General features: G+C 39.8%; 2 protein-coding genes across 2 annotated transcripts in view; one reads left to right on the top strand and one right to left on the bottom strand.

Annotated features, from left to right (window-relative positions):
- Positions 1–4,639: 4,639 nt before the first annotated feature.
- Positions 4,640–7,184, bottom strand: LOC111226906 (transcription factor 7-like 1-C). The gene is made up of 7 exons (XM_022752215.1): positions 6,843–7,184; positions 6,261–6,328; positions 5,976–6,062; positions 5,650–5,806; positions 5,212–5,319; positions 5,083–5,131; positions 4,640–4,866 (listed from the first exon to the last, which is right to left on the bottom strand). Exons 1-7 carry the CDS (start codon positions 7,182–7,184, stop codon positions 4,640–4,642), a joined length of 1,038 nt encoding a protein of 345 aa, XP_022607936.1.
- Positions 7,185–11,572: 4,388 nt separating this feature from the next.
- LOC111226953 overlaps positions 11,573–17,965 on the top strand; it is an 8,315-nt gene continuing 1,922 nt past the window's right edge. Inside the window, exons 1-3 of the mRNA XM_022752285.1 lie at positions 11,573–11,684; positions 11,855–12,196; positions 12,385–12,417. Coding sequence (XP_022608006.1) covers positions 11,639–11,684; positions 11,855–12,196; positions 12,385–12,417 — 421 coding nt within the window. The 5' untranslated portion in view covers positions 11,573–11,638. The remainder of the gene's footprint in view (positions 11,685–11,854; positions 12,197–12,384; positions 12,418–17,965) is intronic.

Below are 17,965 nucleotides of genomic sequence, written 5' to 3'. Positions count from 1 at the left end.
TAAAAATGCTTTCAATGACTTACTTCTGTATTTTTCCCATCACTTGGCAAAATCTGCCTTCAGATTTGTGAAAAGGTGCAGGAAAAAGGACATTTCAGATATTGTGGTGAGTATCTACCACCAGTTACTGAAGCCATTTCTGAGTTTAGCCATTTGCTTGGCATAAAACATCTCTATGAATCAGCTTTGAGACTATATTTTTTGGTCATCTCAAAAGGTACACAGAAGGTACACACGCTTCATCCATCATCTGTTATGGGCCCTTGCACCAGAAGAACACAAAGATCAGTATTATTGGTGTAAAACACTTGTCATGTCATGAATTAGATCATGTAAGATTAGTGCTCCCTGAGGATTAATGTCCACTCTGAGTTATGTTTCCCCCTCTAAGCATCTTGATACTCTCTGCTCTTTCACCTGTCAACCTTGTACAAGCAGCCGTGGTGGGCGGGGCACTTTTTGTCTGGGAAAATCATGTTAAACAAAATATTAATCACAGCAGAGATTTTAACATGGTCTAAAACTTGTCTGAAGAGGAACTTTCATCATAACAGAGAGTAGTTTTACATACACACATAAAGTCCCGAGGAATTTTAACGTTGTGCTTGAAAAATGCAAAACTCCTAGTATACTTAAGACAATGATCAATTAACTAACGTTAGTTAAACACTAAAGTGTTTCTGCCATTTAGCTTATAAAGAACAAAAACCAGAGCAAATGTAGGTGACTCCAACTTTAACTCTGTTTTGAAATTGTATTGTCTGGGCTGATATTTTATGTATGGTTATAATGTACAATTGTATAATGTATTATTTTTATATGAGTAATGCGTGTTCAGTATATATTCTAAAGATGACAGTTTAACAAGATGTGGTGAGACCACAGGTTACCGCAGGTGAGAAGAAAATAAATGCTGCTGCATTTCACACACACTGCCATCTGCAGGAAGTGAAGGGTATTTTGTGACGCACACACCACTTCAGGAAGAGACAGCACAGTGTGGTCTGAGCACAGCCGAGGCGTAAATCATGAAGGTGTCGCCTCTGAATAAAGTCTGACGTGAAGCAGAAATCTCTCTCTTTTTCTTGTGGCAAATGAACGTACAGCACAATAACATGCTCTGATGCTTATTTCACGGCAAATCGTTGTGTATTATCACTTACATGTCAATGACCAAACCTATTGCTGGCAGCAGTATGTAGTGGTGTGTCGCCATTTTGTTAAAGTGTGAGGTATTAAAGGAAAGAGTTATGATAAAGGCAAGGAACATCAAACAAAGTTAGACTTTTTTACATTTAGGCTGGAAGATTAAAAAAATCATTTACAGGGTTAACTTAGTCTCATTCTCTTTGTGGCTTTGATGCACTTTTGTCTGAAAGTATTTAAGTTGTTAGCCTGAGCAAGGTAGTTGTCAAAAGACACACCTATCTTGTTACACTTTGACCACTCTGACTAGAGCACAGTTCAGCACTGCAGTCTTACTCTACATTTTATCATGAACCTTACCTTTATTCTGTAAGTTCGTCTGACCAATACGGCTGTAGAACAATTTCTAACATGTCTTCAAAACAGCAACAACACTGAAACAACAAAAACTGTTTGTTAATTGCAAAACGTGACATGTTTGTTTAGTTCCTGTTTTATTCAGACTGAATCTTTGCTACTAAGCATTTCTACTGTCCCTCTGAGCGACCAGATCAACAGAAGAACAGCCCGCCTCTTTACGCTGAGACCACTCTCACTGGAGCACAGATCAAGTTCACAGTCACCTACTCTGAAGTGGTGCAGTCCTACTGTACACGCAACGATGAACTTTAACTTGATAAGAGCTCTACTCTTTACCTGCAGTAAGTACAATTATGTATTTTTTCTCTATACAACCATTGCTAACCGTTCCTTCAGTAATCTGCCAGAACTCAAACTTAGAAACTGTTCATTAATATTAGTGATTTACATGCATTGTTTGATTCCTGTTGAATTACAGCTTTGTGAAAAAAATATTTTCTGTTTGTTTCAGGCTGGATCTCTGTCTCCGTCTCTGAGTTTCACACTGTGGAGGTCCAGTCTGGTGAAGAAGTCACACTGATGTGTACCAACTTCACCAGTTCTGCCAGTCACATAGTCTGGTTCAGACTGGACAAAGGACCCAACGCCACCTGCATCTGCTCCATGCTCAGCTCTAATGCCAATGTTACGCTCTGTGATGGATTTCAAAATGGAAAGTTTAACATGACGTCCAACATGACTACCCTCTTTCTCCAGATCAAACAAGTGGATTCATCCGACTCTGGACTCTATTTCTGTGGATCTAACTGGAACCATAGGTCAATAATTGTCAGTGCAACGTACTTAAAGGTTCAAGGTAAGATTGTTGATGCTTTGTCTGTGTTTTGGCTGGAAAGAAACAGATATGTGCCTTCTGTAGTTGCTGTCAAAAGAAGAGCTGATCTCAGGCAGCGTATGATACAAAAAGTTAAATGTATTCTTGTATCTTTCTTGTAGAAGAGTCTGTTGAACTAGCAACTCTGACGAGTGCGATCCTGAGTGCTCTGGTTATTTTCCTCATCATCGTCGTCATTGTTCTGGGTCTCAAAATCAGGAAACTTCACACAGGTACTTGTATGTGTTTTTTATGGTGCAAGTGCCCAACTTTACAAATACAAAACTTCCTGTTTACCAAGAAAGTATGAACTGATATGCACTGACCAGATGTGTCGTTTCTGTCAAGGAAGAGGGACACAATCCACAACACAGCGAGGTAATCACAATGTAACCTTAGATTAAGATCAAAGTCTAGTTTGATACTGTACATGTTGTCTGGTCTTTGCACATATTCAGCTGTGTGACATTAGTGACTATATATTGTCATTTACAGAATCCAAGCTCTGCTGACGTGACCTATGCAGCGCTGGGTTTCCATAAGAGAGCCAGAAGGAGCAGAGGGTCTGTATCAGAGAGACAGCTGGAGCCTAATGTTGAGTACACTGTCACCAGATAGACTCAGGAAACCTCTGGAACAGCTGCTCAGTTACCATCACTGTCAAAAAAAATGTTGTAATAAAGATTCTCTGTTCATGCAAATTGTGAAATCTCATTATCCACCAGTATCTGAGGGCAAAAGAATACGATTGCTCCGAGCCAGTAAAGACGCTGGTGACTGTTCAGACTCTCTAACACAGAGTTAGATGGAGGTCTGCAGCAGTGACGGAGTGAACGAGCCACACTTAGCTAGTTTGACAGGAAGAGACAGCGCAGTGTGGTCTGACCACGGCTGAGGTGAAAATCATGAGCTCTGTTAGGCTTCATTATGACGATGAAGGTTTTCTAACCTTGAGAAAACAAAAGCGCTATCTTCTCTTTCTGTTTAAGTTGCACAACGACAGACGCTCTTCTTTTGTGCTGAATTGCACTGTGAAAGTGGGTCTTATAGGGAACTAGTCTATATTCTGATGATGTCATTACTCTATAGCCTTACAATGTGCGATCAACATTTACTTCATAATAATATGCTGAGGCAAAAAAAAAACAACAGACAAAACAAAAGAACAGTCTTTTGTCACTTTGAATATTGTTACAAACTCACTTGAGAGCCTTTTGACAGAGTTGAGCTTTAAGCAGAACAGGTAGAGACTGACTAACACGCACTCTTAGAGCGGGGTTTTTACTTGTAGTGTCTTTAAAGTGAGGGCATGACAGTAAAGTCTCCAACTACTATCTGTACATATATTTAAGGATGTGGTTCATCCCTGGGAATAATCAAGTTTTCAAATATGACTTCCCCCCCAAAAAGAAGTTTCTCTTGGCACAACCTGGGGCTACGACTCGACATCCAACTTGTCAAAGCTGCAGTGGAATATGAACTTTTTTTCTCTTTGAATGTGAAGATGAGCTTTCCATCATCAGCACCACTGGCTCAACTTCCCCCACACCTTTTGGCTCAAATTACCCCACCACCATTTTAAATGACTTGTGTCATCCAGCAACAGTGTAGCCTCATATTGTAACTTCCTAAAGCTCTAACCCATGTGTGAGACTTTTTCAAACTTGTCTGTATTCGTTCAAACACAAGAATCACAACTCCTCAAACATAAAAAAAAATGACTTTTGGAACTTTGAAACAGTTTTATGAACTTAAAAGTGCTTCATCACTTCTTCTATTGGCTGCTCTCCATCACAAGGCGAGGGTTAGTGTGTGTGATCACATGACCAATTTTGTCTGTGGTTGCCTAGAAACAAGGGTTGGCCCAACTTCCCCCACAGGCTCAAATCACCCCGCTGTACGCCACTTACTGTAGGTGTGTGTGCTCACTGCTGAGGCGCTCATTACTATACACCCATACAAACCTCTACGCTCGACTCCACTCGGGTGCTGCCGATAACTATGCAGGACTGAAACTGCCGAAATCCCAAATAAATACACAGTGACTCAATAAATAAATCAATATGGCAAACATGCACAAAATATGTTATTAAGAATAAATACAAGCTATGAATTCAGTAATAAAGGGGAAGAGGGAGGAGGGAGGAGGGAGAGAAAGTGAGAAGGGGGGGGGGGTAAAGGGGAAGGGGGGGGGGGTTAAATGTTCCCTGATCTCAAACGTGCCAGCAGGTCAAATCCGTCACACACAGGAAGAGCCATTCAAGGCCTCCCATGACGCATGGAAGACTCCATCACGTCTGTGTGTGAGGTGTGAGGCTCTATCACTTCTGTGTGTGAGGCGGAGGGCTCCATCACATGTGACTGTAAGGCGGAGGGCTCCATCACATGTGACTGTAAGGCGGAGGGCTCCATCACATACGTCTGCACTGGTATGACACACAGCTTCTTGGCTTGCTGTGTGACCTCCTCGGGTTGAGACGCAGACGCTGCAACACAAACGCACAAAAACACAGATCAGACACGTCAGAGACTCGATAACATTCCTTCAAAACCAGATGCTGCTTCTTAAACTTGCATTGAGGCACATTTTTGGTACCGATGTCGAATAGAATCACATTTCATTTCAAAAACATCACAATTTCTGTCGTATTTATCACATGTCACATGAGAGCGCACTGTGATCCACAGAAACATTGTCTCACCATCGGCTGTGGTGTGAGCTTTCCTCCTCACCCTCTTCCTCTTTTTGCCCTACACAAAAACAAACACATTAAAAATTTCCATGTGATGTAGACATGTTTGAGTAGTTATGTGAGCACGGTGTAACATACATAATTGTCACTGCAGGACCAGTCTGGGAACTGCTGGGAGTGGAGCGTCCTCTCCTTCTCTGCCTCCTCATGGTACTTGGCCTGCTCCTCCTTCGACATCGACTTCCACTGCGGACGCACGACGACACACTGTCAGCAACACACAGCAGCACACAACTACACACAACTACAGGCCTCCACAGGCCGACTGGTGCACAAACACAAGCATGACAACATGTTAACGGAAACACACACAGATCCACGTGAATAGGTGCAGTGTATTCGTGTCAAAATAAAATGCTGGAAATCCTGTTTAAATGTAGACTTGTTTTCCGGGTCACATGACAGGAAATATAAATCATTCTGTTTCAAGAAAAGAATGATATAAAATAAAGAATAATATTTACTGCAGGAAACTGTGACGAAGTGTCTCAAATCACACAGAGCAAAGCCACTTACCCTCTGTCCAATGACAGTATTCACTGTCGCGTTATTGTTGTTGTTCAGCTCTGCAACAACCTTCGCCCTCTGCTCCTTCCTGAAGAGCATGAAGGCGTTGGGCGGCTTCTTGATGTATGGCCGGCCTTCATCCTGCTGGATCTCACTCTTTCTCTTTCTGTGGGAAAGCATGGAAGAAGCACAATAATAGTTGAAGAGATAAAAGTTGGCGGTGTTCTCGATCGACAGATAACAGACACTCGAAGCTGCAAAAAATGACACATAAGGTGACTGTCATTTGACTTTCGCTGTGGTCATGAGATCATGAGCCGGTCAGGCTGACTTACAGTGACATGGAGGTGTTCGGTGAAGGAGCACCAGGAGAAACGGGAGGGAATCCCTCTGCAGGAAATCCGTACACCAACTCTCCGTTCCTACATGAATAACAGCAGACAGATACATTAGACAGCAGACGAAGTGCGTTTGAAGACACAGACAGAGGCTGACAGTGTTTGATGTGTGTGTGTGTGTGTGTGTGTGTGTGTGTGTGTGTGTGTGTGTGTGTGTGTGTGTGTGTGTGTGTGTGTGTGTGTGTGTGTGTGTGTGTGTGTGTGTGTGTCTGTGTTACATACACTATTCCAATGGTAACCAGGTTCTCCTTCATGGCGTTGGGGAGCCTCAACACCGGCACGTCGTCATACTGGAGACACAAACACACACGGAACAGGTGATTAGCCGAGCTGCACCGTCACACGTGTCACCGGCACCACCGCCTGCGGAGTAAAAGCTCCGAGCTCCTCCAGTGGAATTCCTGCAGAGTCCATGACCATGATACAAAAGTGTGTGAATGCTCCTGCAGAGGGTCACAGAGGTCAGGAGCATGTGTTCACGTGAATTTCAGACCACAGTAGAAAACACTTATAGCATAACGCATATAACTCACTTAACAGCTTCACTACACTGAGCACTCATCAATTATCACTTTTGAATTACAACTAATTGGCAGTCATTAAGGATACTGATGCGCAGGGCCTCACAATACTGATGCATAACTCAACTCATTACATGAAGCAGCACATGTGACAGCAGTTGGGCTTAGATTAAAATTGTCCTGCTGTTGGCCTCAAGCTTCCACCATCAATAACTATCTGATCTGATACAGGTGTTGATAAAGTTCTTCAGAACCTATCTCTAAACTCTGCGCAGTATCTTACCTGTTCCTGAGCGTAAGCACCTGCCTGGTTGTGCAGGTGACCTGGCTGCAGGATATTTTGCTCCTGGTAGATAATGGGAGCAGCATGCCCGACCTTCAAGCAGCGTGGAGCTGCTCCCAGGGGGATGCACCCACCGTAACCTCTGTCCACCGGCTGAGGGTGGGTGTCAAATCTGAGCTCATTGGGAGGAGGAGGAGGAGGAGGAGGAGGCGGAGGCGGACGCTGGGGTGGAGGGTTGGGTGTGTCTCCCAACATTTCCCCAACCAGGGCCTGCACAGTGTCAAGCACGTCGCTCCACTCCATCTCCTTTATGACATGTTCAAACACTGCTCCGAGATCCATCACAGATGTTTGTCACTGATTCTGTCTCTAGGAAGCTGGTTTTAAGACATTTTTATAGGGAACAATATATAAACATAAAAGTACTAAGTGCATAACTTCTGCTTCATTACATTTCAGAGGGAAATACCGGACATTTTCCTTTTCTACATTTACCTGACAGTTAAAGTTACTACTCACTTTGCAGATAAAGATTTAATGTAGGTTATTTAACATGATCAGCTTGTAAAATATGATTAAACAATCCAACTATATATAATAATTGCTCTCACCTCAGCATGCAGAATTCAAATGCAGCTTACATGAGGATGAATAAGTATTGATAAGAGATAAGATATTCCTTTATTAGTCCCACATTGGGATAATTTGCAGTGTAAATGTCAATATAAAGAATTTAAAAACAAGATAAATAGTAGGTAATAATACGTATAATAATTCATACAATTAGATATTACAAAAAACTAGCAGCAGAAAAGGGACATTGCACAGTTGGTGTGTGTTATTTATTATTGTACATGGTGAATTATCAGTTTTTGGCGTGTAATTAAATAATATAATACAAAATACAAAGCTTTAAACTTTAATCAATTTTGCCAATAAAACTGATGAACTTTTATTTCAGTAAAACGTTGAATTTACTTGTAAAATTTTTGAAATGTGTCTTTGCTTTTTCTACTGAAGTAAAGGATCTGAAGCTCCTTCATGAGTGTAACTGTATCAACCATCAGCCACTATCTTTTTTGACTTTTTTTTCGACTTTGTTGAGACACAATATTAATATTTCATTTTATTGACAACTAGTAGTTCATAGACGTGTGTGTTTAGGGAGTTAAGTCTATCTGAGTTATGACAACTGAAAACTACTAAAAATGACTGCTTCTGCATTTGAAAACAACACGTTCAAACCTTGCTAAAATAAGACTCCTCATTTCAGTACTTACCTGCTGCTTTCACTGATGCTCCGGTTAGTTAACAGTCAGGTTTTTTTTTTTTGTCTTGAACTGTGTGTTTTGTGTCTCTGAGGCTGTTGACCGTTAACTGTGTGTGTTATCTACAAGTGACCTGAACCAACAGAATCTCTCATTGTGAGTCACATTCCATAGAATCACCGACATAGATTCATTTGAATATTCTATTCTATGGGCAGATCGGACAGGATCATGTTACTGCCTCATCCATAACCGATACAGTTGACTGGTAACCATGGCAACCACCATCAATGCCCCCCCCAAATACGCCTTATTTCGTTCAGTGCTGGAACGTAACTAAGTACATTCGCTCAGTTCTGAGCTACTTCATAAAGTATTATTACAACAACGTAAAAATACTATTGTAAAGTGCAGAAGTATAATCAGCAATTAGCATATATTTATTAGTATTGTTAGCATATATAATATTATTAGATTGCTAATACTATACAACAATGTGTAAGCAGCACTGTACTGTTGTAGCTACTGTACAGACTGTGGGGTAGGTCAGTGGTTTAAGCCATGGGGTCGGGCCCCTCCAGAGGGTCACAAGATCAATCTGAGGGGCTATTTATTTATTAATTATTGTTTAAATTAATGCACTGAGATTCTACATACATAGGCTACAATTACACAATGCTGATTTTCAAGGTCAGACATGTTTGTAAAAGGGGCAGAACAATGGGAAAAGAGAAGTGGAAGCATCAAGTCTGTACAAGAGAAACGTTCAAGTAGGAAGTAGTTCGGAAAGAGAACAGAAACCAGCACAGCTGTGGGATTAAAAAGCATTAAATGTATGGTTGATTCAAATGAAAACCAAGTGCTCTCAATGCCCAGTCATTTAGACAGCACATCATTATCGTTAATGTGTGATGAATTCACCCTCAAAGATGGAGAAAGATGGGAGAAAGAGAGGACAGAAGATTACTTTCCAGGGTCAGGGCTGCTCAGCATATGATATATGATAACCTGGTATGAACTTAAAGCGTAACCAAATAGGGGAAAGAGAGGGAAAGAGAGGGAGATAAAGGAGAGCGAGAGACCAGGACCAGCTGTATAGACCATTGACTGTTGATTGTTATAGTGAAAATAATGACAGTAACGCCCATGTGTAATGGTGTTATCAACAATAACAGCAGCAATGATAGCAGCACTGTAATAATAATAAAAATAATAATAATAATAATAATAATTTCTTGTTTTCAAAATCCAAGTTACAAAGTGATTCAGGGCAGCAAAATGAAACAAGTCATAAAATCATCAGGTTTAAAGAGATACAATCTGGTGTATGAAAACCAGTCCGGTAAATACAACAGAGAAAGAATATTTTAAAGGAGAATAAACAGTTAAAACTCAAGGAAAATCTGGAAAGACTCTCCAATAAAAGAAATTGCTGAGTCTGCTGATTTCTTTCCAAGTCGTGGGGCCCTGACTGCAAACATTGGGGCCTCTGGAACAGATAAAAGACCTCTGCCCAAGGATCTCAAAGTATGTACCAGCACGTAAGGTAGTAAAAGGTCCAAGATAAAGTAGGGAGAGAGGCCTCAAAAAGCCTTAAAGTCATCAGTAAGAGCTTAGTATCAGTTCTAAAACATACTGGGAGCCAGGATAAAGAGGCTAAAACAGGAGTGATTCTAGTAGAAAACCTTGCAGCTGAGTTCTGTACAGTTTGGGGACGATCAGTAGGTTTCCGGCTCAGGCAAGTAAAAAGGCAGTTGTAGTAATCCAGACATGATGAGATGAAGGCGTGTAGGATGGTCTCTGTGTCTTTAAAAGTTGAAATAAATTCTGTTTTTGAAATATCTATAAGACGATAAAAACCATGATTGCACAAGCTTCATGGTCAAACTTAAACTACTATCAAACCAGATGCCAAGATTCCCTGCAACATGGCTTGATATGTTCCACCAGGCAATCAGCAGAGGGCAGAATGTGTCTCACCATGTGCTGATACTGTTTGAGTTCAGCTGAAGAAAACATCATATCATCAAAGGCTGGCATTGAGTGAGCTCAGCCTTCCAGGGTCTGTGGGTTTAACAGGCAGGTACATCTGTGTATCATCAGTATAACAAGGGGAAGCATGTATGAAGAAAATCAAATTGGTCCCATCACCAATCCCTGAGGCATACCATACTTACTAGAAGAAAGTGAAGAGAGAGTCGTTCACAGAGACACAGAACCTCTTCTTTGACACAAAAGTTGAAAACCATCCTAAAGCTGCACCAGATAGACCCAGGGCCTCAGTCTGTTCAACAGGATGCTGCGACAGATCGTGTCAGAGAAACAACCAAGAAAGGAAACCAAAATAAAGAATAATTTACAGGAATCTCACCTAAGTATATTACACTGAAAATCAGACATCCACTTGTTTAAAATCCACAAAACAGTCCAGAGTCTGATAAATCCACTTGTTTGATTTTGAGAAAGAGGGTGGAGATGTTGGAGCTCATTTCAAATTATATCCATCACAGTATGAAACGTTGCTGCGAGACCCGGTCATAACAGACGTCCACAGTCTGAGACTGAGATACTGAGACAGAGATCCAGCCTGAAACAAACAGCAGACACAACAAGAGTTTTATCTCTGAGTGTATAATGTAACAGTTACTGGAATAAAGCAACAGCAACAATTCATTCAGCTCTAATGTGGAAGTTTAAACTCTGGTGGGTCAGAGTCACCATAGATCTAAATGTAATAGAGTAATTGAGTGTCAGTACTCACTGAAGCTGCAGAGAAGTAAAGCTGTTATCAAGGTGAAGGTCTTCATGGTGTGTACGACTGCAGCGCTGCAATGTCTCTAACTGAACTGTGTAGTGAGGGTGATGTCAGTATAAAAGAGGAGGGGGTGGTTTTGTTTTGTTGTTTTTTTCCTGTTTTGCTCAAACTGAAAATTGCTGATGCTGACATGCACAGAAAAGTTTACAGGAAAGAGAAGTTGAGCTACCTTACATTTGTCTTTTTCCTCTTCATGTTATTTGACAAAACAAATAGTTTATTTTTATATTTTTAGTCACTATTATGTATAAGCTAAATATCAAAACCTTTATGCAAGATTGTCAGATCTCATCCCTCCTTCCAAAATAAAAGATACACATAACTTTTGTTTGTCTTGACAGTGAAAATGACCTCAAATATCAGACAGCTCACCACTGAAAAACAGCAGCCAAGCCACAGATGTTAAGATAGTAGTCTACATGTTTATGCTAAGACTGATTAAAATGCCTTATGTATATAGGTGTACATAAGATGCAGTGGGAAACAAGTGCTTCCAAATATTTCAAATATTCTGATGCAAGTAACATTAAGAGGCTTCGATAAATACTGTCACTTTTTGTGAGTGAGGAACTTTTGACAGTGTACGCTCTCAAGGAGAGAGAGAACCACAGAGGGGGACATGAAGAAAAGCATCCTTCCTCTTTATGGTGAAAACACAGCCTTCCTGGACTCATTTCAGTTAGAAGCCCTGCAAAGTTTCAGTCATACACACAATGATGAACTTAAGCTTGATAACACCTCTCATTCTCTGCATCCTCAGTAAGTACCAGAACTGAATTAATCTTTGTGCTAATTTTACTATTGTATGTTTAACTCATTTTAAATGAAACACATTTACTTATTATGTTCTTGGTGACTTTTATTAAGAGCTATTTTTCACGTTGTTTCAAAATACCTAAATCTATTGTTGTGTCTGCTGTTTGTTTCAGGCTGGATCTCTGTCTCAGTGTCTGAGTTTCAGACTCTGAGGGGCCGACCAGGTGAAGAAGTCACAATGTTGATCTCCAACATTTCCAAATTCGACTCTGTGACATTCTGGTTCAGGCAGATCAACAAAACCAAGGTCCGCTGCGTCTCAGTTATGATCAAATCTGACAGCGCAGCAGATTTCTGCGATGGATATAATAATGGAAATTTTGAAATGAGATCAAACATCTCCAACCTCTTTCTCAAAATCAAACAAGTGGATTTATCAGACTCTGGACTGTATGTCTGTGGATTCTACACAAGTGGCCGTCCGATTTTCAGTGTAATAGATTTACATGTTGAAGGTAAGACTGCTGCAAAGTCTTGTTTTTCTATTGGTACCTGTTCATCATTCATGTACGGTTATGACCTTAATACATTTGTACATTCGTACCTATCTTCTTATGGTTCTTGAAACATGGTACAAATGTTAACATGAGGCAAATCAGTCATAACAAAATCAAAACTAAATTAATTTTCATTTCATTAAAAGGTGGTGGTGACGTGATGAACATGGGCTCTAAAGGTAATTTTTTCCTACAGAATTCTGCCATTGTGTAAGTTGTCAATCATTTCCAGGTAAAACTGTAAAGCTACATTATACCCTTTATCACTCCAAATAAGCGGGTATAAACAGGTTTTTTGAACGCTAATAAAAAGCTGAATGAGCCCTTTTCGACTACCAGTTGAATCTGCCTTTCTGTTCAGACTGAGGACACGCATAACAGCAGAGAGTGGTATCATCACATGCAGTTACAGAGCACACACGCAGACACAGGGGAGAGAGTGAAACGAGAGAGAAAGAGAAAAAAGGCATCTGTCGTATCTCATCCACTGGTGGGTGCTCCTGTCAAACTGTCAGGGCCTCCATGGGAGACACTTCGATCTGTGATTGTGTGTGTTTTTTTTTTGTTTTTTTTATTATTTAATGGCTGCAGCTCACTCTTTCATCCTCGCACACGGTGTAGCTGCAAGCACAGTGCTGGAGCCGAGCCAAAGAGAGAGATTGTGGTGTTATATTATTATTTAATGGTTAATATCAGTTTTTTGATTAAATAAATAATACAAAATACAAAAACTTTAAACTTTAATAAAAATTTTGCAATAAAAACTGATGAACTTTTTATTTCAGTAAAACGTTGAATTTTACTTGTAAAATTTTTGAAATGTGTCTTTGCTTTTTCTACTGAAGTAAAGGATCTGAGCTCCTTCATGAGTGTACTGTATCAACATCAGCCACTATCTTTTTTGACTTTTTTTTCGACTTTGTTGAGACACAATTTATATTTCATTTTTTGACAACATAGTAGTTATAGACGTGTGTGTTTTTAGGAGTTAAGGTCTATCTGAGTTATGACAACTGAATAATACTACTAAAATGAATGCTTCTGCATTTGAAAACAACAGTTCAAACCTTGCTAAATAAGATCTCATTTCAGTACTTACCTGCTGCTTCACTGATGCTCCGTTTAGTTAACAGTCAGGTTTTTTTTTTTTGTCTTGAACTGTGTGTTTTGTGTCTCTGAGGCTGTTGACGTTAACTGTGTGTGTATCTACAAATGACCTGAACCAACAGAATCTCTCATTGTGAGTCACATTCCATAGAATCACCGACTAGATTCATTTGAATATTCTATTCTATGGGCAGATCGGACAGGATCATGTTACTGCCTCATCCATAACCGATATAGTTGACTGGTAACCATGGCAACCACCAATCAATGCACCCCCAAATACGCCTTATTTCGTATCAGTGCTGGAACGTAACTAAGTAATCTCGCTCAGTTCTGAGCTACTTCATAAAGTATTATTACAAACAAGTAAAAATACTATTGTTAAAGTGCAGAAGTATATCAGCAATTAGCATATATTTATTAGTACTTGTTAGCATATTATAATTTATTAGATTGCTAATACTATACAACAATGTGTAAGCAGCACTGTATGTTGTAGCTACTGTAACGACTGTGGGGTAGGTCAGTGGTTTAAGCCATGGGGTCGGGCCCTCCAGAGGTCACAAGATACAATCTGAGGGGCTATTTATTATTAATTATTGTTTTTAAAATTAATCGCACTGAGATTCCTACATACATAGGCCTACAATTACACAATGCTGATTTTCAAAGGTCAGACATGTTTGTAAAAGGGGCAGAACAATGGGAAAAGAGAAGTGGAAGCATCAAGTCTGTACAAGAGAAACGTTTAAGTAGGAAGTATTCGGAAAGAGAACAGAAACCAGCACAGCTGTGGGATTAAAAAGCATTAAATGTAAGGTTGATTCAAATGAAAACCAAGTGCGTCTGCAATGCCCGTATTTAGACAGCACATCATTAATCGTTAATGTGTGATGAATTCACCCTCAAATGAAAAAATGAGGAGAAAGAGAGACAGAAAGATTACTTTCCAGGGTCATGGGCTGCTCAGCATATGATATTATGATAACTGGTATGAACTTAAAGCGTAACCAAATAGGGGAAAGAGAGGGAAAGAAGGGAGATAAAGGAGAGCGTGAGAGACCAGGACAGTGTTATAGACCATTGACTGTTGTTGTTATAAGTGAAATAATGACAGTAACGCCATGTGTAATGGTGTTATCAACATATAGCAGCAATGATAGCAGCACTGTAATAATAATAAAAATAAAATAATAATAATAATAATTTCTTGTTTTCAAAATCCAAGTTACAAAGTGATTCAGGGCAGCAAAATGAAAAAGTCATAAAATCATCAGGTTTAAAGAGATACAATCTGGTGTATGAAAACCAGTCCGGTAAATACAACAGAGAAAGAATATTTTAAAGGAGAATAAACAGTTAAAACTCAAGGAAAATCTGGAAAGACTCTCCAATAAAAGAAATTGCTGAGTCTGCTGATTTCTTTCCAAGTCGTGGGGCCCTGACTGCAAACATTGGGGCCTCTGGAAAAGATAAAAGACCTCTGCCCAAGGATCTCAAAGTATGTACCAGCACGTAAGGTAGTAAAAGGTCCAAGATAAAGTAGGGAGAGAGGCCTCAAAAAGCCTTAAAGTCATCAGTAAGAGCTTAGTTATCAGTTCTAAAACATACTGGGAGCCAGGATAAAGAGGCTAAAACAGGAGTGATTCTAGTAGAAAACCTTGCAGCTGAGTTCTGTACAGTTTGGGACGATCAGTAGGTTTCCGGCTCAGGCAAGTAAAAAGGCAGTTGTAGTAATCCAGACATGATGAGATGAAGGCGTGTAGGATGGTCTCTGTGTCTTTAAAAGTTGAAATAAATTCTGTTTTTGAAATATCTATAAGACGATAAAAACCATGATTGCACAAGCTTCATGGTCAAACTTAAACTACTATCAAACCAGATGCCAAGATTCCCTGCAACATGGCTTGATATGTTCCACCAGGCAATAGCAGAGGGCAGAATGTGTCTCACCATGTGCTGATACTGTTTGAGTTCAGCTGAAGAAAACATCATATCATCAAAGGCTGGCATTGAGTGAGCTCAGCCTTCCAGGGTCTGTGGTGTTTAACAGGCAGGTACATCTGTGTATATCAGTATAACAAGGGGAAGCATGTATGAAGAAAATCAAATTGGTCCCAACACCAATCCCTGAGGCATACCATACTTACTAGAAGAAAGTGAGAGAAGAGTCGTTCACAGAGACACAGAACCTCTCTTTGACACAAAAGTTGAAAACCATCCTAAAGCTGCACCAGATAGACCCAGGGCCTCAGTCTGTTCAACAGGATGCTGCGACAGATCGTGTCAGAGAAACAACCAAGAAAGGAAACCAAAATAAAGAATAATTTACAGGAATCTCACCTAAGTATATTACACTGAAAATCAGACATCCACTTGTTTAAAATCCACAAAAATACAGTCCAGAGTCTGATAAATCCACTTGTTTGATTTGAGAAAGAGGGTGGAGGTGTTGGAGCTCATTTCAAATTATATCCATCACAGTATGAAACGTTGCTGCGAGACCCGGTCATAACAGACGTCCACAGTCTGAGACTGAGATACTGAGACAGAGATCCAGCCTGAAACAAACAGCAGACACAACAAGAGTTTTATCTCTGAGTGTATAATGTAACAGTTACTGGAATAAAGCAACAGCAACAATTCATTCAGCTCTAATGTGGAAGTTTAAAACTCTGGTGGGTCAGAGTCACCATAGATCTAAATGTAATAGAGTAATTGAGTGTCAGTACTCACTGAAGCTGCAGAGAAGTAAAGCTGTTATCAAGGTGAAGGTCTTCATGGTGTGTACGACTGCAGCGCTGCAATGTCTCTAACTGAACTGTGTAGTGAGGGTGATGTCAGTTATAAAAGAGGAGGGGTGGTTTTGTTTTGTTGTTTTTTTCCTGTTTTGCTCAAATGAAATTGCTGATGCTGACATGCACAGAAAAGTTTACAGGAAAGAGAAGTTGAGCTACCTTACATTTGTCTTTTTCCTCTTCATGTTATTTGACAAAACAAATAGTTTTATTTTTTATATTTTTAGTCACTATTATGTATAAGCTAAATATCAAAACCTTTATGCAAGATTGTCAGATCTTCATCCCTCCTTCCAAAATAAAAGATACACATAACTTTTGTTTGTCTTGACAGTGAAAATGACCTCAAATATCAGACAGCTCACCACTGAAAAACAGCAGCCAAGCCACAGATGTTAAGATAGTAGTCTACATGTTTATGCTAAGACTGATTAAAATGCCTTATGTATATAGGTGTACATAAGATGCAGTGGGAAACAAGTGCTTCCAAATATTTCAAATATTCTGATGCAAGTAACATTAAGAGGCTTCGATAAATACTGTCACTTTTTGTGAGTGAGGAACTTTTGACAGTGTACGCTCTCAAGGAGAGAGAGAACCACAGAGGGGGACATGAAGAAAAGCATCCTTCCTCTTTATGGTGAAAACACAGCCTTCCTGGACTCATTTCAGTTAGAAGCCCTGCAAAGTTTCAGTCTACACACAATGATGAACTTAAGCTTGATAACACCTCTCATTCTCTGCATCCTCAGTAAGTACCAGAACTGAATTAATCTTTGTGCTAATTTTACTATTGTATGTTTAACTCATTTTAAATGAAAACATTTACTTATTATGTTCTTGGTGACTTTTATTAAGAGCTATTTTTCACGTTGTTTAAAATACCTAAATCTATTGTTGTGTCTGCTGTTTGTTTCAGGCTGGATCTCTGTCTCAGTGTCTGAGTTTCAGACTCTGAGGGGCCGACCAGGTGAAGAAGTCACAATGTTGTCTCCAACATTTCCAAATTCGACTCTGTGACATTCTGGTTCAGGCAGATCAACAAAACCAAGGTCCGCTGCATCTCAGTTATGATCAAATCTGACAGCGCAGCAGATTTCTGTGATGGATATAATAATGGAAATTTTGAAATGAGATCAAACATCTCCAACCTCTTTCTAAAATCAAACAAGTGGATTTATCAGACTCTGGACTGTATGTCTGTGGATTCTACACAAGTGGCATCCGATTTTCAGTGTATAGATTTACATGTTGAAGGTAAGACTGCTGCAAAGTCTTGTTTTTCTATTGGTACCTGTTCATCATTCATGTACGGTTATGACCTTAATACATTTGTACATTCGTACCTATCTTCTTATGGTTCTTGAAACATGGTACAAATGTTAACATGAGGCAAATCAGTCATAACAAAATCAAAACTAAATTAATTTTCATTTCATTAAAAGGTGGTGGTGACGTGATGAACATGGGCTCTAAAGGTAATTTTTTCCTACAGAATTCTGCCATTGTGTAAGTTGTCAATCATTTCCAGGTAAAACTGTAAAGCTACATTATACCCTTTATCACTCCAAATAAGCGGGTATAAACAGGTTTTTTGAACGCTAATAAAAAGCTGAATGAGCCCTTTTCGACTACCAGTTGAATCTGCCTTTCTGTTCAGACTGAGGACACGCATAACAGCAGAGAGTGGTATCATCACATGCAGTTACAGAGCACACACGCAGACACAGGGGAGAGAGTGAAACGAGAGAGAAAGAGAAAAAGGCATCTGTTGTATCTCATCCCTGGTGGGTGCTCCTGTCAAACTGTCAGGGCCTCCAAT

Source organism: Seriola dumerili, unplaced genomic scaffold (genome assembly GCF_002260705.1).
Source record: "Seriola dumerili isolate Sdu_G_001 unplaced genomic scaffold, Sdu_1.0 BDQW01000167.1, whole genome shotgun sequence".
Taxonomy (NCBI): domain Eukaryota; kingdom Metazoa; phylum Chordata; class Actinopteri; order Carangiformes; family Carangidae; genus Seriola; species Seriola dumerili.
This window is presented reverse-complemented; position numbering and strand designations above follow the sequence as displayed.